Source organism: Acanthochromis polyacanthus, chromosome 15 (assembly GCF_021347895.1).
Source record: "Acanthochromis polyacanthus isolate Apoly-LR-REF ecotype Palm Island chromosome 15, KAUST_Apoly_ChrSc, whole genome shotgun sequence".
NCBI classification, from domain to species: domain Eukaryota; kingdom Metazoa; phylum Chordata; class Actinopteri; family Pomacentridae; genus Acanthochromis; species Acanthochromis polyacanthus.
This window is the reverse complement of record NC_067127.1, coordinates 1,857,997-1,879,584: the sequence shown is the minus strand read 5'-3', so window position 1 is coordinate 1,879,584 and position 21,588 is coordinate 1,857,997. Positions and strand designations below refer to the sequence as shown.

Here is a 21,588-nt window from a genome sequence, read left to right as displayed (position 1 = left end):
GCAGAATTAATCTGTTTTTACAGTTTCTGGCTGTGATAAATAGTGACACTGGTGATTTCTAAACACACATAAACAGACTTGTTTCTTCTCTATCCGTCAGGACACATGATATCTCACTATAATCGTTTTGCTTTCACAGATTAGATATGGCTAATATATTAAATATAGATCAGATTAATTATCAAATATATCTTAACTTGAATATATTAACCCTCCTGTTGTCCTCATTTGCGGGCACCAAAAAATTGTTTCCTTGTCTGACAAAAAATCCAAAAATTCAGCAAAAAAAATCCCTAAGTTTCTGAAAATTTGCAAAATCTTCAGGAATAAAATTCCAATAATTTCTTAAGTTTCCCTTAAAAAAAATCCCCCAAATTTGGCAAGAAAATTGTTGTAAATATTTTCAAAAATTGAGTAAAAATCTTCCCCCCCAAATATCTACACTTATTACATACATATCAGTAAAACTTCTAATATTTTCTTTAAGAACATTCATTTATTGTGAATGTTCTTGAGAAACATTTTTAACATTTCTTTTTTCCATCAAAAAATGTTGAAAAATTTCCCACAAATGTTGAAAATGTGGACATCAGAAGTTTCACTGTAAAAATAGACTTTTTCCCCACATTTTCAAAAATTTAAATTTGACCCAGAGGACGACACGATGGTTAAAACAATTATATGTTAAAAATGTAATTTCTAGAAAATATGTATTTTGCCCAGACTTCAGAGACACTCTGTGCAATGAAAGCACTTTTCTAAAAACTTCATCACTCCATATCTTATCTGCCTGCTCCAAAAGCAATTAAAACACTTCATGATCAATTTATATTTAGAAATTATGAATTTCATGGCATCAGTAATAATTTGAGAAGGATTTTCCCAAACTTTCTTTTTTCTATGCTAATCCAGATGTGGAAATGACAAAAGTCTAATTCCATTCTGTTCTAGAATGCAGAATAATCCTGACTTGATTTTGTTCTTGTTTTTATAGTTAGATCGTTTTATTTTATCCACTGGAGAAGCTTTGAGGCTTTGGCATACACAGAAAAAAGACCACTGATTTTCAAAGAAACATCTGGATCCAATCATTCCAGACATCGCTGCTGGATTCTAACCCTACAGACTGACCTGCTGTTGTCAGGATGAAGCTACAAGGCTGATATTTAACTCATTAAACATGAGTCATGAACCACATCCAGGCTGCATGTTCTGCAATAACTATACATTAGCACAAAGATTAACGTTCTGTAACCGGGTCGAGGGTTTACTCAGGGGTCACGGACCTTAGTTAAAGTAATTAAAAATGAATGTTTCAAACCATAAACTAGAAATGAACAGGGGAAGATCCTCCTCCACAAGCGCAGACACAGTAATGAATTAGAAAACGAAACTCTCCATCTGACTTACGTCACTTTTTACAGCCTCCTCGCCTCCCACTCAGTCTGTTACAGCTGGATGGAGACATTTTTGTTAATGTTTGCACTGTATGGGCCCTTTTACCACAGCGTTGGTCTCTTTATTTCTATTTTCCGGATGTGAAGGCAAAAAAACGCTGCAATCACCAACGGAGAAATCAGTGGAGGTACAGTATCCGTGCAGTAGGAGTAATTTAAAACGCAAGCTGGACCTGTGTCCACTGTAATGGCCCTTTGAAGGATTTAGTGTTAAGATATTCTCACAATTCTTCATGTTCCTCATATCTGCTTTGCTTCACAATCTATTCCTCACTCTGCTGAAAATCTGCTTCAGTCAGCAGCTAATCTGACACCAAATCCATGCTCAGTAATAACACGAGATGAATTCAAACACGTCCTGATAAATCACGTTAAAGGCGTTATTAATGACAGCAGATCAGATCTGGAGCACAGTGGAGCGTTGCACAAACTTTTAAAATGATCAATAGCACGATGTTAGAATTTAACGACACCTGGTGAATTTTTTCTATCATTTATTGGCGCATTAGAATCGTTAACGGGCATTTATTTAATGTCCTCATAGCTTTCTAGAACAGCCAGCTAATGAGAGTGAGTGTGCAGATGGTCTAATCCACAAATTAGTGTGAAATTTGAACCTTCTGAGCCTCAAAACTCACTGCAGGGTTTGAAAAGCACATCTTATTTATTTTTAAAAATTACCAAAAACAGAAGAAACTGTCAGTTTTTCAACTTCTAAATGGTCCTTAAACTAATCTGGTGATGTTTTACCATATTTTTTCTAAATGCCTCATTAAAAGCTCCTCTAAAATAAAAAAAATTGCAGCAAAAAGGTCTGTAAAAAAAAACCATTAATTCTGCATTACTTGACACAACCGAGAAGGAATCAGTGACTCTGATGAGGAACAGTCATGTTACAAAAATACAAAGGCTATTCGGCTGAACTGCAGGCAGTGTACACAAAAAAAGCAGCTGCAAAGAAATAAAAAAAACGTAAGTAGTAAAATATCTGCAGTATATACAGCCATGGTGTTTTCTGCACTTGCTGGCATTTGGAAAGTGTTACATTTTTTATATATTTCTTCATGTTTGTAGAATTAAGAATAAAGGCAATTAAGTTTTAATGATTCGTGCCATTACAATGTTGTTATCATGCACGTTTTTGAGTTTTCGCTACTTCTAGTCATGAAAAAATGAGCTTACAGTGAGTAAAAATGTGACAGAAGCAGCAAATGAATCCTGTTTGAAGCTGCACAAAACAAATTAAACTTTAAATTTCCCTGACTTGCTATTTTTTTTTCCATCTTTCAAATCTTGGTTAAGGGTTCAGACTCCCCATTAAAGTATGTTTTTATGTAGTAAGAATGCCTGTGTAAGAAAGCCTGGCTGTAAGCGTGGCTGATTTCTGCACTGAATTTATTTAGCAGTTTGATCTTTCTTTTTTTGGTAACATGGTTGCTTCAAATGCTCTACAGTTCAACTTAATTCTGTATGAAGATGTATTTTTTTCATCTTTTTTCTCCTCTCCTGTGGCTTCTACTCCATGTCCTCTCCTTGTCCATGCTCAGTTAGGCGTTAGACTGATAAAGCGGCTATCTCAAAGTAATTCTCTGCTTTTCTCTCCTTCCCCGTCTTCCTCGCGCTTTTCATTCATGCTCACATTTTGCTGATATGGCCTTTATATGATTGAATATTCTCTGTCACTTTCTGGCGTCATCCGTCTGAATCTCTCCCTCATCCCTCCACAACCTTCCGTCACTCTCCAGATGTCGTTGTCAGTCTCTTCACACCGCTCTGCATTCGATGTGAGGGATTCCAGTCACATTCTTTGCTTTCTATTCGTTTGCTCCCACAAAGTGTTTGCATGAAATCATGAAAAAATTAAGCCGGAATAGCAATTTAAAGTCACACAGAGCTGAAAAAAGACTAACACTAAAAGACAGACAAAAAAAAGAAGAAATAATGTTTTGAGCAAGAATAAACAAAACAAAATTACGATTATGTGAGATGCTAAACGATTAGCATCTCGTGCTAATCTGGCAGCAGCTCTATTTATTTAATTTACTTAACATGAAGAAAAATCACATGCAGAGCTGCAACAATTGATCAGCTATTGTAAATTAATTAAAAACTTTCCTGATCATCCAATCATTTCTTGAAGTTTAACAAGAAAAGTAGAAATTCTTTGTTTTTCTAGTTTCTTCAGTTTGAATATTTTCTTATTTATATGCATATTTGTCATAAAGCTGAAATGATAAGTTGATTAATCAATCAGTTGTCAGCTAATAAATGAATCATTAACTATTTAGATTATCAATTATGTACGTTCAAGCAAATGAAAAAGCAGAAATCCTCTGATTCCAGCTTCCGAAATCAGATTATTTATATTATTTCATTACACTTTCTGGTAATAGTACTGCAACAACACATTGACATGTCAATAAGTCAATTAATCGATCAATTATTAGATTAATTATCAACTATTTCAATGGCTCGTTGAGTAAGTTTGAGTAAAACTAAGTGGAAAACCTCTGATTCTGGCTTCACATTGAATATTTTCTTATTTTTAACACATATTGGTAATCGAGCTGCAACAATTAGTTGATTAATTGATTAGTTGTCAACTATTAGATTAATCATTAATTATTTCAATAATCAACTAAACTCAAGTAAAAAAAGCAGAAACCTTTTGATTCCAGCGTCTTGAAGCTGACTGTTTTCTTATTTCTTTTTGTGACATATCTGCAACTATAAGTCGATTAATTAATTAAGTCGATTCAACTAATAAGTTACATATCAACTATTCGCTAATTAATTGATCAGTTCAAGAAAAAAAGAGCAAAAATTCTCAGATTCCAGTTTCTGAAATCTCAATATTTCTCTGTTTCTTCACCCATATGTAACAGAGCCGCATTGATGAGCCGATTAATCGATTATTTGCCAAATATTCAGTTAATCATCAACCATACATGTGAGCATTTTCTGATTAATTTCCTCCCTTATGACAGGAAACTGAACAGATGACACTGATTGACATTTTCACCATTTTTTAAGACATTTTCTTAACCAAACAACTAATCAATTAATGGAGAAAATAACTAATTAGTTAACAATGAAAATCAATGTGAGTTGCAGCTCTAATCACATTCGACACACATCAATACTTTCATGGCCTACAGAGTCAGTAGATGCTTTTATTTTCTCGCTGCCTAGAAGCTCCGTTCTTACAGGTCCAGGTGGAAGATGATGGATTACAGCTCCTCTTTACATCCTGCTGCCAAAGCGAGGTGTGTGTCCCCCTGAGCTCATGTGGGACTTGTGAGTGTTATTCACACATTTCTAGACAAACACACACACCAGGTCACACACACCAGGTCACAAACGCACTGAAGGCACAGAGGAAAACTGGTCGCACATATACGATATAAATCCTAATATCACGCCCAGCAGAGAGAGACGGCCCGTCATTCACTGGTGAATATTCAAACGAAGCCCCCAATTTGTGCCTCTCGTTAGCGATTCTTTGACACTGATGATTCGAGTCGAGTCACAGAACCAAGTCGCTGTCAAAAGTGAAGTTTTGAGAGCCTTTAACAAACCTCCCTGCACTCCTGAAGACGTGTCCACAACATTCAAAGCCTCATCTTTACTGTAGATAAAAAAAAAGGATTCTACGGAAGTGAATCTGAATTCTAACCACCTTCTCATCTATGCTCTCGGTCCGGTGTCCTCTAAACCAGCGCTGCTACTGTACGATGACGGCCGTGTGACTGTGTGTCTGTCAGGATTCATGCTGACGTGCTCATGTTTATATTCATGTTTTATCTGCTGCTGTCATCCTGAGTCGGCCTGTCAGACGCCAGAGTCGCTGGAGGCCTTCAAACAGACAGCTGACTGCAAAACCAGCCTCAATCTTTCCTCAACAGGCCGCGGCGCGAAAGAAAAGTCATTAGCAATTAACTTTATAGTTCAAAAGCTAAGAAATACATGACGAGTCGGTCTGGAAAAATTCATCATTTAGTCCACAGAAGGAGCATCTGAGTGTGTTTTCTTTGCGCTCAGTCAAACGTCCATCAGTGAATGAGGCTGACGAAGACGAGACATTTCTGACTATTATTTACTATTATTGTTATTTTGATTCACTAAAAGCACAAACTCCATTACTGAAGTTAAAGTTAGTGTTTAGAAAATAAGAAAAAACAAGACGACATGGTCATCAATATCCCCCGCCACATGTGATGTCTATGAGTCCAAAATAGTGATAAAGGGCCATAACTCTGTGAAATATTATTGCACAGGTCTCATTTTCGAACTTGATCAAGGTGTCCATGGTGTGAAGCTACACACTAAATTTTGTAATCCTAGCTGTAATAGTTTCCGAGAAAAGCTGTCCCCTTCATCTCGGACGGACGCACGGACGCACGGAGGCCAAACCTATATCCCCCTTTTCCACTTCGTGGAGGCGGGGATAATAATGTGATGCATGAACACAGAATGAATTAATCTCTATATTAGGGATTTATTGAGACAGCCAATTATCAGAGCTGATATTATCTTTAATGAACTGATTGCCAATATAACATCAACAACTACTACTGCTTTCGACAGTGAAGGTGACAGACTAACTAGTTCCAACTTTGCTTTGGAACTAGTACTTATTTTGCGCCATAAAATCTTTTTAAACCAAGACTAACTTCAAAAGCCTGTTCTGTCAGACTCATCAATCTCGCGAAAAACTGAGCGACAAACACAAATCATTCGGACCCGACCTCTTAAATGAGACATGAAGTCTTCAGATATAATCTAATACACACACACTTTTTTTTATTTTGAGTTTGAGAATTGAAGCAGAAAAATACCTATGTAGCATACATCCTCCTAGTAGGGCTGGCCCAAATAGTGGTTTCTGGTCTCTGAATATTCGGGCCCTATTAAAGATGAATATCCGAATATTCGTTCCACCCCATAACGTCCGACGGTGGGGTGGGGGTTGTGGAGACAGCCCGAATATTCGGATCCGTTCGTCTGGTTCCTGGGTCCAAATTTTGCCTTCGTTTTGTCTTCAGCTAAACTGAAGAATTCCCAAACAGCGGACGTCTTCAGCATCTTGTCTTGTGTTTACGCAACGAAGTGAAGCGTGACGTCAGAGTCGGCAGCAACCCGGACATTCGGGTGGTGGTAAGAAACAGGAATGGAGGAGCCGAGATGAGCCGAACACGACTGGATGAGCCGAAATGGGACGAAGGCGAAGGGAAGAGACGAGCTCTAAAAATTTTCGTCTGGGGGGAGGAGGGGGTGATCACATAGACTTATGTGTGTATGTTTATGCGATCACAGGACGGGATGAGCCGATATGGGCCGAAGGCGGAGGGAAGACAGTAACGCCGCATATTCTTTCCGCCCGGTAACATCCGACGGGGGGTAGGGGGTGTGGGGCGAATATTCGGATACCAAAATTAATATCCGGATACCGCAGTAGCGAACGAAGATTTGAATATTCGGGATATTCGGGTCCAGCCCTACGTCCTAGTACATTATATACAAAATAATACTGCACAGGATATTATAAAATAGAAAAAAGAATAGTCATCATACTGTACAGAATAAAACAGCAGGACTAATCACAGCATAAAACACTCCAAATTAAATCCGACATTATGAAAAGTAAAAAGTCTGATTTTCTGTGAAGACTCATCAAAGCAACAAATTGTCAAAAATTCCTCCTAAAAACCTTTAAAACTTGATTATTTAAGATGGTCTCCTCTGATGATAGTCCTTGTAATATCTGGAAGCTGCATAACCTGAAAATAATTCAAATTCAGCTCACACACTTTTTGTTGTGAATTCTGCAGCAGAGTTCCAGAATCTTTCTCGTATTTTTCAATCATCTGTTGATCCGATTCGTTTCAGACTGGATGTGTGTGCGTCTCTGGGACTTTGAGGGAGTACAGTGTCAATTTTATTTCTCTATTTTAATGTGGAACAACTTGATTTGGTTTTTTTGACAAGAATATAAAGAAAATGACGCATCTACTAAACCCTGGTTTGTAATGAGGTAAACGCTGATTTGACCTTTTTAGATTGTACATCTGTTGACATTATTTTGTTAAAATCTGTCTTCACTTTGACACGAAAGAGTCATATTTTTGTAAATGCTTGCCGACTCACTTAGACTCTCAAGACTCAGTGGAAATATTTGGAATAAATGTCTCAGAAGATGAGATTAGACAAAATAAGCTTTTATTAATCCAGCAGGGGGGACCTCCAGCAAAGATAGTGCCAACATTTTGAAAAAGTAGCACAAAAATAAACAAGATATTAAGAAATTAAGAAAGAAATTAAGAATGACTCAACATGCCTTGGCATTGGCCTGGAAGAAAAAAATATCGATGCCTACTTTAAAGGTTTTAAGTATTTGTTCTCTTCATCTCGTCTTTATGCTCAGATAATATCCACCGGTATGAAATCCTTTAGTGAACATGACTATGAGGCTCTTTCTTCCTTCACTGTTCTTTCCTGAATACCTAACATCACCTACATTTCCCTCAGGCGTGGACACAGAACCACACATAACACACCCACACAGAGGAGTGTGTGATGAACAACATGATGTGGACGTAGTAATTAGAGAGCAGTGGAGTATGGAGTCTTTGCACATAAATCTCTTTCACTTTCTTTCACTTTCCCCCTCATTTTCTGTCCTAACAAACCCTCTCTCCCCCTAGATTTCCTTCCCATTGATTTTTTCTCCATGTTGTCGTGCTTTTCAGTCAGTCTTGTTAGGATGATAGGAAACACCAAACCAAGGCTCGCTATTATTTTTCATTCAAATGGAGCAGTGAATGTTTCATGATTTGGTTATCAGCAGGGAGAGAATTCTTACCAGGGACAGAATTAAGGAAGAACGGGGGTTACAGTTTAAAGAAATGAAAACTGACTGGACCGTGTGTGAGCACTTGTCTCCTGTGTTGAAGCTCCACGCTTTGTTCACTCACACCGCACTCTATCAGCTGCTTAACGGGCCAACTTGATTAATCTTGGTGGAGAGCAACTGATACAGGAGATGTGCCCTGAAAAAGCACGTCAGGAATCTTTTGTTTCCTTCCATCATTTAGTTAACTTCTCCATCATGTCCCTTCCCTCTGCACACAACCGCAACAGAAGAGTAATGATGTTTTCAGCAGTTCCACAGTCACCTGTGGACCAGAAGCATTATGCTAAATTAATCACACCGGCAGGTCCAGCTTCACCCTCAGGACTATTTATGTGTTCTGTACACCTATAAATCATCCAGCAACAACTACCCAGTCTCACAGAAAATAAGTAATCACTGTGCAAAACTTATTTCCACATAAGAGGCTGCAAAATTGGGAGTTTTCATGTTTTAGGAATTAAATCTGGGCTGGAACTCATCACCAGAGCAACATAGAAAACAATGAGAGCATTTGCATGGGTGTATTACAGTATTTTTCACAATATTAGATATTTTTGTATCGTAAACATCGACTAAACAGTGTTTGCACTGTTTACTATTTTATCCCAGACCACAATCTTTTCCTAGACCTAGTCAGAACATTTCCACTTAGTAAAAAAAACAAAATGCGCTGAAAAATTACTAATAACAACAATATAAAACAAAAGTAACAAAAAATGGTCCCACGTGGGACTCAAACTTCAGTTTTCTGCATCAAAATCTTGTAGATTGTGAATTTTGTTGCTCTTTTTCAGTGTAAGACACGACATGATGTGGATGCAGGTCAACAGAAAAGAATATTGGCATGCAGTGAGTTTGGGAACAATCTACTTTCTAGACACATTTTAGCATGAAGCTGCACTGATCACATTTTATTCATATGTGAACATTTAAGTTTTGGTTTTGTCAAGTTAAACAGTGAAGACGTCCATCCAGACCACTTATGTACAGTTCCTATAAAAAGAAATCAGTTTCCTTGGATTTTTTTTCTCTTTTTCCTTCTTTAATTTATCAGTTGTTGATTGGTAAGTCTGCAGTTTAAAGGTGTTCAAAATTTGCACCCCTATTTTTGGAGCAGAATGATTATTTTCTCCTGCGTTTCCTGTAGTTGGGTCAGTCCACATTTGAAGGACTTCTGAAGTCCATGGGATATATCTGCATACATTTTGATTAAAAATACAAAAAACTAATGTTTTTATGTTCATTATGATCATGTCTTTACAAATTCCATAATTATTTATTATGGAAACAATCACTTATTAATACAAAATGACTGGATATCACTAAAATGCCAATTATGATAAAAAAAAAGTCCTGCAATTATATATTGAGCCGTCCAGAATGACTTGAAAATGATCCATAATTATGGAAAATTAGTGCAGAATGACATGAAATTTGTCCTAAATGACTCTAAAATTATCCCAAAGACACAAAAATGATCCAAAATGATGAGAAAGGATCCAAGCTGACATAAAACTTGTTGAAAATGACAAGAAAATTGTCCAAAATGACTCAAAAATTGTCTGGGCCAATATATAATAGAGGGATTTTTGAAGTCCATGGGATATATCTTTCATATATTTTTGTTAAAAGTAAAAAAAAAATGTTTTCATGTTCATTATGATCATGTCTTTGCAAATTCCATATTCCAACAGGGTCATATATTGACCTTGTTGCTTTGTGTGCAGTATGTGCAGGATCAGAGCTAAAAGTGCAGCAACCAATAACTCGTTCAGCATACAGCCTCATCTGTTCAGGTACAAGTAAGAAATGCCTTTTCCATTGCACATTCCTCAGATAAAGGAAAACACTGCATTTGAAATCTCATATATGCAGCAACCAGGCGTGAACTAACCGTGACTTCACCCGTTGGTTTCAACGCCGAGAAAATGAAGCCCGGATTTTGCTACTTCCTGGTCGCCATTTTGGATTTTTTGGAGCCAGTGACGTAAAAAGTGTCATCAAACAGACTGGACCGGAGAGCAACTAGGGGCAGGACCAGTCAATGGGACTGTCAATCAAGTATAGCCACGCCCCCTGGCTCCGCCAACTTTAACGATTTATTTAAAATTCAGTATTGATTTATTTTAAGATCGGCCACCTGATCTCTCATTTTGACCATGAAAACTAACGGGAAAAAAATCCTGAGCTGTAGAACATCAGTCTATCAAATTTTATTTTTTCCGGTGATGAATTGGGGTCTATGGAGTAAAAGCTTCTTGGAGCCAACCTTAGCAGACGGCGTGATATTGCAAGTTTTTGACACTTCCGGGTGGGCTTCATTTTTGGAGCCAGATGCTACGTCCATCTTTATATACAGTCTATAGCAGCAACAAAAGCATCCAGGACTCAACAGGATGGAGCTGCTGTCACATACTGCATGCTCACAGTGATGAATCCACACATGATCTCCTCCTGTGTCTCTGTGTGAGCTTATCTGGGGAATATTCTCCATTAGCCACAAACACACACAAAAAGACACGCACAAGGGAAAACAGGTCAGCGTAGACACACACCCCATCAGCACACTGACATTTGGAGAGGCTTTCAAGCCCGGCTAAATGCAGGTTTCTTGCTTTGAGATGAATGTCATGGTCTGGCATGCGTTTCTGTACGTGTGTGCATGTCAGCGTACAAGCCAAACTGGTGTTATGATGTGGTGACCTGAAGGCCAGCTGCTGGCAGGTTTTAAATTTCTTTTCTTGGCTGCCATCTTAGCAGAAAAGCTGTTCCAAATCTGCAATCTCTCCTCCATTTATTTTGCCAAAGTAATAACCGGAGGGCTTCGAAGCACGAGATCCTGACAGTCAGAAGTTGTCTTGATGTCTTTGGTCAAGACGAAGGAATATTTCTGGCTGGTTTAAAGTGACTCTAATCTCGGTTTCAATCTAATACGTTTGAGAGGAGATAAGGGAAAGAGAGGCAGGATAATAGAGGGAGGGACAGCGAGAGAATAAGAGGCAGAACAGGCGGGAGGGGGAGATGAGATTAGACGAAGCTAGCTTATCAGGCTGTGTATTAAATCCGCCACAGTATCAGTGACAGCCACTCTGGACTTGTTCAAGCCTTTGAACGAGCAGAGTGAGTCTGCAGGGATGAGCTGCCGAGTTACAGTGTGTCTCCATTTGGACTTATTGTGTAAGAGAGTGTGTGTGGTTGCATGTGTTCTCAGTTTGTAAAAAAATAGTGTGTGTCAAGTCCACAGAGGTCGTCCACAACACAAGAACTAAAAGATCAGAAGTCGGAGATTAGAAATGGGCTTTTATCTCATTTTGCTGAGAGATTACTTCATCTTCCATCTTGTCACCTTCCAGGTCTGAATGAGAGCAGTTGAAGCCATTTTAGTTCATTTTATTCTCTGTTGTTGTCCTTCTTCATGCTTTTTCCTGTCTGTCTCTGCCTTTCAGAAAGTTTAGTTGGTGTTTGTAGTAGTAGTTCAGAAAATAAAGTCAAATCTTAGGATTCTTTTGTTTCGAATCTTTGTCTTTTCTTCTCTACCATCTATTGTCTTCCTCTTGTGTCTACCATCCATCTGTCCATCCATCCGTCCGTCCATTCGTCCATCCATCCATCCATCCATTCATCCATCCATCCATCCATTCGTCCATCCATTCGTCCATCCATCCGTCCATCCATCCATTCATCCGTCCATTCATCCGTCCATTCGTCCATCCATCTGTCCATCCATTCATCCATCCGTCCATCCATCCGTCCATCCATCCATTCATCCGTCCATCCGTCCATCCATCCATCCATCCGTTGAGGTTACTCTCACCCTACATCACAACATTGACTGAATGTAAAAGTCTCACACGGCCTTAAATCTGCATTTGCTCAAATAGCCAGAGGATGGCAACCCTTCTGGTTGTCCATTTGTATTAGAAATCAGTGAGAACTGACTCTTCTTCTCATTTGATTTGTTACCTCAGTAAACATTTTCCTCACGAGTTTATTGTTTCAACCGCTAGTTTCAAGTTTCGTACAGTACAGCATGTTTATTTTGTACATTATGATCAGACTTAGATTAAAGCAGGCGATAAAACCGTACACAGCGCCCCCCGGTGCTCAGTTAGATTCACCCCAAGCTCATTACATCCAGTTTCAAAAGACCAAAATGGGGATGGCCAAACCCCAAACTCAAGGCCTTATAACAATAATCCACAAACCAGTGGGTGATGTCAAAGAGTCTACGTCCATCTTTTACATACAGTCTCAACCAGGTCCCCTCATTTCCTCCTCATGCCTCTACAGAAGAAATAACTGATCTGTGACCTTTCTCCCATGTGTGGTTATTAATTATTAATTATGGAAGAAATGGAAAGAGGGGTAAAGAAGTAAATGTGATCAAAAGACAATCCAGTAAGAGAAGGAACGTGACAAAGTTTAGGGAAAGAAAAACCCAAACTATGTCATTTACTGCATGTCTATCCTTGCTATACTGTACACTGAATAAAGCTTAGTCTGTATTCTGATCACAATCAGAATACTTACTTCAAGATTCGCAAAGTTACACCCTGAAAGTTTGCAGAATTGGTTCCTCAAGTATGTTGCGTTTAAAACTCTGGAGGTCCGAATCAGCAAGCTGCAGATTCAAGGTGGTAAAGCTTAAAGCTGCTGTCCGGAGTTTCCGTTTGTTTTCAATTTATGTATCATTTTTTAACAAAGCTTAAATGTGTTAGTCTAGTTTGATACTATAACATAAAGTTAGTATAACGCGATATGAAAATTTATTCCTGAGCTCCGCCTTCCTCTCATAGACCCCCATGTTATTCCAAAAAGCGCCGGTCGCTGCCGACCAATCAAGTTCGAGCTTCAGCTTTGTCATGCTGTCAATCAACGGTTACGCGCACAGCAAGCAAGCCCATGCAGAGGTGGGCGAGCTACGCACTACGCAACCGCGCGCACATTTGTTTTGCTTGTGGAGGAGAGAGCATCAGGGCTCAGCAACTTCCAGAAAAGTTACCAATCCCACGGCTTGTCAGGCCAAGAGACTGCAGGACGTTTTTTGGCTCGGGGTGCTCGCGTCGCTCCCCGACCACGGCCTCCATAGCCCGCCTGACGGCTTCGTTTACATGCCCGACCTCTGGAGGAAGATGTTGGGGCGTCTGGGACATACTCGTCGTCAGAGGAGTCATGCAATTCTGAACTCTAGATAGAAATAAATAAATGTAACACATATACACGCGTAAATGCACTAAGTTTGATAAACAACGTCATCCAGAGGGATACACGAGTGTAATCACATATTGAAACTTTACTCGTTCGTCCTAGCAGATTCATGTTATTTTGGTATTAGGACAAGTTAGACTCAATACAGCATTCTAACGTAATTCCTTTATTATTTACTAAATGTACTAAATGTAGAAGAGGGGAAAACAGCAAAACAGGCGAGATGCTGCAGCACTCCGGGCACTTCTCTCATGTACTGCGCGCGTGCACAAATAAAGGGGCGAAATCAGAGGGAGGGACCAACAGTGTTTTGGGAGATGCTGCGATTCAAACTCCGGACAGCAGCTTTAACGTTCGGGTGTTTATTTCACTCACGATGAGTCTTCTAGCATATAAAAAGCACCATGTGATCATATTACAGAGGTAAAAAACTTGATTTAAGGGAGAAAATGGAGGAAATGCAAAGTGAGGTGATGCAGCAAATAGTTGTCAAAGTTAACAGAAATGCAATATTGTTTGGAGAAAAATAAACCCAAATAACCTCATCTAATGCATCTCTATCATGGCTGTACTGCACACTGAGAAAAGCTTAGCTGATCTCAGATATTACACAAGACAACTGCAGTGTCATCCTGCTTCCTCTTTGGTAAACCTACCAGTAAAAGACACAAACAAACACATCAGTGTGGCCATTTGGATCAAACACTAGCACTAAGTGTTAGAATAACGATGAGTCTTGTGCTTTCAGGAGCCACACAAGTTGGCATCTTCCTAACGACCACATTAACGAAGCCCAAAGAGGAAACACTGCAGTTCAAACGGTCATAAACACGCTGGGTGTGAATGAGTCTTGGTGCAAAGTAGTAAAAGCCATTCAATGGGAGCTGCTGGTAATGACTGCAGATGTAATTGATTTCCAATTGATCCGCGAACCGAATATTTATACTGCATATAAATACTCCACACTGTATTTTATATTCTCATTTTCACAGACTACACTAAACGTAATGCATCAACATTTTTCGCCACCTTCATTTTTAACTCTCTAAGCATTTGTGTCATCACTTCTTTTATTGCTACCTTCCTCTCCTCCTTCCTTGCTGCCATTCTCAACTGTTTTACAGCCGAAAGTAAACTGCCAGCTTCATCTGCAAGCATCCAATCAGGTCTTAATATCAAACACTTTCAACTCCCACAGTCCAATCAGCTTCAGGTTTAAAGGCCTTGAGAAAACAATCGACACCGTTTAGAATCTGGTTTTGCTTGTCAGCTGCACGTATGTGTAGGGCTGGGTATCAATCTAAAAGTTTCAATACCAGTACCAATACCGATACCTTCACTTCGATACCGGTTCCTAAACGATACTTTTTTCGATACCAGTTTTACAATATATACTCTAACAGAATGAAAATTGCATTACACATTACTTTTCACATGTTGAGTTTAATTTTCCAATGATTTCCGGTGCAAAAGAACTTTTGCAAGCAATGTACAGTTCAGTACATACTGAGCCACCTTCACCCCGGACCCTTCCTGGCCGACCCGGAGCCGGTCGCGGCGCACCGCCGTGGAGGAAATGCGCCCGGCGGGGGACGGCCCGCACCCGGGGAGAGGTCCCGCGAGACGATCCTCCCGCACCGAGCGGCTGCCCCTGGACCGCCGAGTTGAATCCCCCGGGCGGACGGACCCCACCCGTTTACCTCTTAACGGTTTCACACCCTCTTGAACTCTCTCTTCAAAGTTCTTTTCAACTTTCCCTTAACGTACTTTTCGACTATCGGTCTCGTGCCGGTATTTAGCCTTAGATGGAGTTTACCACCCGCTTTGGCATATACTGCACCGCGCACCATTGGCGTCCATTTTACAAAAGTGGAGCCACGTTTTAGACCTCAGAGGCATCTTTTCCCACTTTGACAACACGCTACACAACTGCAGTAAAGTCAATGTACCTAACGTGAAACCTGTCTGTGAATGGGGGGGGGGGGGGGGGGGGGGTTGCGGCGGCGGCACAGCATGTTTTTTTCGCAATTACGTGTAATGTTACAGCCAATCACAGGTTTGCTTTTTCATAATCACATGATAAGTACCAGAACATGGAATCGAAAGACGAGGCTTATTTTGAGACTCATTAGTACCGAAACATTTCGGTCGGTGCCATTAAAGAACCGAAGTTCGGTACTCAGCCCTATGTATGTGCGTTACAGCTGACCCTTTAGCAGTCTGCAGGCGTATAAATGACTGAATCATGGCCTTGTCAGTCGGATAATAAAGCTGTGCTGTGTGTGTGTTGTGTGTGTGCAGGAGGAAGCAGGAGTGTGTCTCACAACAAAAGCTTGATATCTGGAGGAAACTGCACTCGCTACCTTTATACAGCTCTCTCTTTAGCACACACAAACAGACTCACACAGCACTCTGTCAGCCTCGACAAGCTAATCCCAGATAAGAGAGCAAAGACAGGCCTTTTCATTAACGGCATCAGCTCGCCAACAAAGGCTGGCTGACAGGCTGGCTAACTAAAGCACAAACAAACACACACACTGAGGATAAAGTTATTTGAAGACACTGGAGTGATTGAGCAGGATACTGACAAACAATGCCTAATGGAAACCTAGTTTTGAACACAGCAGCAAATTGGATGGATTGTTTTTTCTACCCAACTTTGCATTTTGATGTGATTGCCTGCGACATTTCATATAAACAAGCACCAAACAAGTAATTGTTTTGCTCCAGTTTAACCACGCATACAGTACATTAGCTTCGTAATTCTACTTGTATGTGCAGCTCATGAAAGCATAAGCTTGAATTGTTGATGTGCTGAGACAATCTAAGCCGTAGGAAATGAGGGAAGTACAGTTTTTCTTGAAATTATCACAAAACTGCAGCAAAATACACCCAGCTTTGCTCTTGTTGGGTTCAAAATGGACTCCAAGTAATCCATAAAACTGTAGCATGTGCAAGAACAGCAAATAGGAGCTGAAATTAGTCAGCTAAACATACTGAATAAAGGCAATTTTCTGCAAAGGGTTACTGTAATGCAAATTTCACCAACTGCTTAAGTCTGCAAGGGTCCATGCATCCCAGATTTCCTGCACTGACTGCACATGTGCCAAACAATCAAATGGTGCTAAAAACAAATGTTTGCTTTAAGATGAGGCTGTGCAAAGAAATCTACCGTTCCATACATTTATAGTTGAGAGCAGCAGTTGGAGTAGTCACTGCGGACTTTGGAGGTGGTTTGATTTATGCATGTTTTCCATCAACAGAGTCCACACACGGCGCCAAGATCCAAATTCTCCTGTAAACTTGTGCTACGTCCACCCACTGTGCTTGGGATGCGAAGGCAACAAACTCTGGCAGCAGGCTGGTCCGTCGCTCTTGGCACACCTTGGGAAAAATCACTGACATGCTGCTACAGCCAAATCTGTAGCTGCTATATCCTGTAAAAATGCAGAGTCACACTAGACTTACAGAAACAGAGCTAAAACAGGCAAACAGGAAATATCTGTGTTCAAATTCATCTAAACAGCTCAACTACAGGAGTAAAAATGATCAAACAAAGTAAAACTACTCCAATTAAAGAGAGATACAGGGTGGGGAAGCAAAAATGTCTGATTGACAAATTTGCATGTCCTGTCCAAACGGTGAGAGTAATCAGAACAACAATTAAAATCAAGGTTCCTTCCCTTTAACCAATCTTTTTCGTATTTGTCAGACCTTGGTGCATTGTGAAGTGAGCAAGCAACAAGCAAAACGCAGCAGGGTTTGTGATCTCCTGGATGCCCAAATCCCTCAGAAGGACATTGCCAAGATTGTTGGCATCAGTGAGAGGACCATTCACCGCATCCAACATGCCAGACAATCCAGTTTGGGCACCAAGAGATCTCCAGATGGTCCTGGGAGTCTTGGGCTCAGATGGCAGTAAGATGCCCCGCTACTTCTTCAAGCCAGATCAGAAAATTGGGGCTGATGTGTACTACAAAGTTCTGAGGTACACCGTTTTGCCCTGGCTGAAGGCCACCTACCCTGACAACAACTATGTGTGGCAGCAAGATGGGGCTCCTGCTCACACATCAATCAAGGTCCAAAAGTTCTGTGAGTAGAATATGGAGAACTTCTGGCCCAAAGGCATTTGGCCCCCGAGCTCACCTGATCTAAACCCCCTGGATCTTTTCTGATGGGGCGCCATTGAGTTGAGGACTAATGCCACCCCTCATGCCAATATGGATTTACTTAAGGCTGCATTCTCCAGGGAATGGGAGGCCTACCCCAAGGAGGATATCAGGAGGGCCTGTGCCTCTTTCAGAGGCTGTATCGAGGCCTTCATCATGGCTGATGGAGGACAGATTGAAGAAACATGTTCTGAAAGCTTTAAATTTGTCTTCTTCCAGAAATCAGTTCAAAATTCCAAAGAATAACAAAGTTATACCCATTTATAGTTGTTTTTACCTGACAGGACATTTTTACTTCCCCACCTTGTAGTGTTTTAGTCCATTGTGCAAACTAGTTACACAGCAGAGAATCAGCAAATTGATAAAATTCTATTAGTTCTGTAAATATGACGTTGGTTAGCTTCTTAGCTGAGCATAAAGACTGAAAACAAAATCAACCTCGCAGCAGAAGGTACAGGTGATAATCGGAGCAGTAACCTTTACTGGCAACTTCACAACAACAACAAGGAGACTTAAAGAGGTTACTGCTCTCAGTCAACAAGCTAGACAGCTGCAGGCTATCCATCTTTCTCAAACTACTCCCCACAACTTCCCTCGATCCACTTAGACTTGGTGAGTTTCTCCGGAGGGTTCGCCACAATAGGTGCCATCCCAGACCAATTAACTGGGTCAACGGGCAAGTCTGAGTCTATATTGTTGTACAAACAGTCTCCACAACATCATGTTCATCTACAATGAAATTTTCTTTCTAAATTACCTTTTGAAGGAAGCAAAATTTCACTTCAAATAAGCATAGTACGTTGCTGGTGACATGGTAAGAAAGGGTCATAAAATCCACTTAGGAGGGAAGGATGGGGGCATAAAGCAGAGAGCAGACCAGAAAACCAGGGCTCATCGTACATGAGGTTTCCTGGTTCCTGGCACCAAATCTACAGAGTTAGATGAAGGAAATATCACGATTTGTTGGACACTTACATGTTAGAAACTCAAGATTAGGCACCAAAACTATTTGGTTGGGCTTCTGGAACACATCATGGTTTGGGTTAAAATACATCTTTTTCTGAATTACCAGGATGGCAAGCAAGTAACCAGTAAAAATAATGCAATAAAAGAAAGAAATGGAATCTGGCAGAAAATCTGTGCTGTAAAATGTAATTCAGAAAGCGATTTACTGCATAGGAACATGGGCTGGCAATACTGTGTTCGTCATGGAAGATGTGGCCCACAAATCTAAGATCCAGAGACAACATCTATTCCTCCAGATGTCAGCAACTTGAAGCTTTAACTGTATTTATTTTCAAAAATACTACATTTTAGCCTAGAAAACTGTAGACATGACTGTAAGATTTTGTAAAAACCAAGCAGCTTATCAGAATTTAACACAAGAAGAGAGGTTCTTGAAGCTAGCAGCTGTATTCATCTTCTACACCTTAATGAAGGAGGCCTCATTCAGCTGGAAGTGTGACGACAGGCAGGCTGTGTGATGGAGCGGGGAGCATCAGTAATAACCCCAAAATGCTCAATTTGTCCTTTTAGTTCTTCCAATTCAAACTCAGGTGTTTGCGAACTCTTTCTGTTGAGTTTATTTCAGGTAAAATCCACAAATAAAGAGACTGAAAAGAGAGACTGGTAATCAGTTCAAGTGGTGAATTTTAAAACATCAACAGCCAGGATTTTCTGCCATCCAAATATTGATGTTTCTTCTCCTTTTTCCCCACTGATGAGCTGCAGTAACGCCGTCCTGCCTCCAGAGGGCAAATTACCCCCAGTAAACCAATGAACTGTGAAGATTCTGCAGTGAATCTGAAAAAATGCTGCGGCCTCCTCTTTTCACAGTTCTCTGACCCGCGTCCTCCTTTCCTCTCTGCCGCTCTCCTCCTGTATGTTCTCCTGATGGTTTCTTCCCTTCTCTACTAGGTCTTTGCACGCCTTTTTCTCCACGCCTCACATTCCCATTCAGCCTTTCCTTTCCCACACTAGTCATGTTTCTCAAAGGCGTTTTCACACCGCTCGCATGCTCTGCTCTCCCTGTCAGTGTCGGTTTGCATAATGTATTGTCTGATGCTCTCTTCCTCCATCTTCGCGGGACATTAACATCATCTCGGCTTATAGCAGATTTTGACAGTGACGTGACGCTAGTTTTAAATATTCCTGTCTTTGAGGATCAAGGTCCGGATAGAGTTCATTTGTCCCTGTGAGGAATTGTCATTTGGATTCTGCAGTTCTACGATAAATCGATGGTGCACAGATCAACATAAACCACCTAAAAGACGTAGAAAACGCCCCACATGAAGCCGTCACCAGTGGCATCTTTCATGAATGATTGATTTTATCTCTGGACCTTTTCATACTCACTTGGTCAAGGCCTGCTCATAAATCAGCTGGAGGGAGGGACGATTTTAAACGCCAGCGACTGTTAGATTTAATCAACTGGCCAGTTTTGGATTTTCAGATAATCTGATACTCTCTAAAACCACGTTTGAGTCTCTTCCTCTCCCACAAACACACATTTACACACATCCTCGTTGTTCTGTCTTTGTGAGGGCTGAACAGTCACTCCCACAGAACGCAGCTTTCAACATGATCTCCCATCTGCTCGCTGTTCGTCCGTCCAAACCATCGAAGGCCGGTCCGCCATCCAGTCAGACACATGCACACACTTGACTCTCTATGAAAGCACTCCACTTCATTTTACACACTTGCACACATGAGATCTGTGATATTTTTTGGGTTCTATCGATCGTCAGCGGGCTCGTAGCAGAGAGCAGAGGACGCCGGGGAGCTCAGCAGACTGTAAAGCTGCAGCTGTTCGTACTAAAATGAATTTATAGGACACACACATCTGCTTCACAAAACCACCTCAGATGACTCCAGTTAGATCTCCGAGCTGAACTCCGAACCGACGTCTCTCTGCTGGTCTTACCTGCGCTGACAGTGATGGCTTCTATGAACTGGTCTCTCCAGCTGTTGGTTCCTACCAGCAGAGCCAGGTTGGTCTTCTTTATCAGCTTGTCCACAGTGTTCTGCCAAAGGACATACAGATGATTAGTCTGTGCAGCGAGAACACCAGATGCCATGCTGGACCATAAAATTAGTCATTTGCTTTTTTTTGGGTTCATCAGTTTGGATGTTTTATGGCATAGATGATAGAAGACGGTGAAAACACACAGCAGCTTTGTTTCCAACTCATCGTTCTCACACATATAATTGAAATATTAAAGCCAGGACTCATGTTTTTAACCATTTCATGCATCATACAAGGGAACTCTCTTTGATCTCTGCTAGAATTTGAAATATAGTTTCCTGCACTGTCGCCTCCAACTAGAAGGTTCTGAATTTAGAACTGTTGGCTTTTTAAAAATAATTATTTTGCCTTTATTTAACCAGATAAAAAGACCCGTTGAGATGGAGATCTCTTTCACCTGACCTGGCCAAGAGAGGCAGCAGCAAATGTCAAAGTAAACAAAAAACAGATAAGAACAAAAACAGCAAACAAATAACAGTAACATTTAAGAAAACAGGCACTGTTTGAAGGATTTCCATTAATATCCTGAGATAGAGCAGAAGGCACTGAAAGCTTTTTCTCCCCGTTTCAGTTCAAACACGAGGAGCAGAGAGATGCAAAATGTCTCGTGATCTTAGGGCATAACGGCTTCCAGTTCTATGAAGAAACGTGCATAAATAAGTAGAACCCAAGATAAGAAGTGCCTCATAAACCAGAGCTTTCTTTGTGGAGCTGCATGTTCTGCCTGTGCTTGCAGGTGTTTTCTGCAGGTGCTCTGGTTTCCTACCAGAGTCCAAAGACACATCTGGCAGGTTAACTGATGATTCTAGATTGGCT

General features: G+C 40.6%; 1 protein-coding gene across 4 annotated transcripts in view; it reads right to left on the bottom strand.

The window, feature by feature from the left end:
- slc8a1b (solute carrier family 8 member 1b) overlaps positions 1–21,588 on the bottom strand; it is a 194,156-nt gene that overhangs the window by 20,170 nt on the left and 152,398 nt on the right. For all 4 annotated transcript variants that reach the window (XM_051959842.1, XM_051959840.1, XM_051959843.1 and 1 more), the window contains exon 7: positions 20,671–20,770. In XM_051959842.1, coding sequence (XP_051815802.1) covers positions 20,671–20,770 — 100 coding nt within the window. The remainder of the gene's footprint in view (positions 1–20,670; positions 20,771–21,588) is intronic.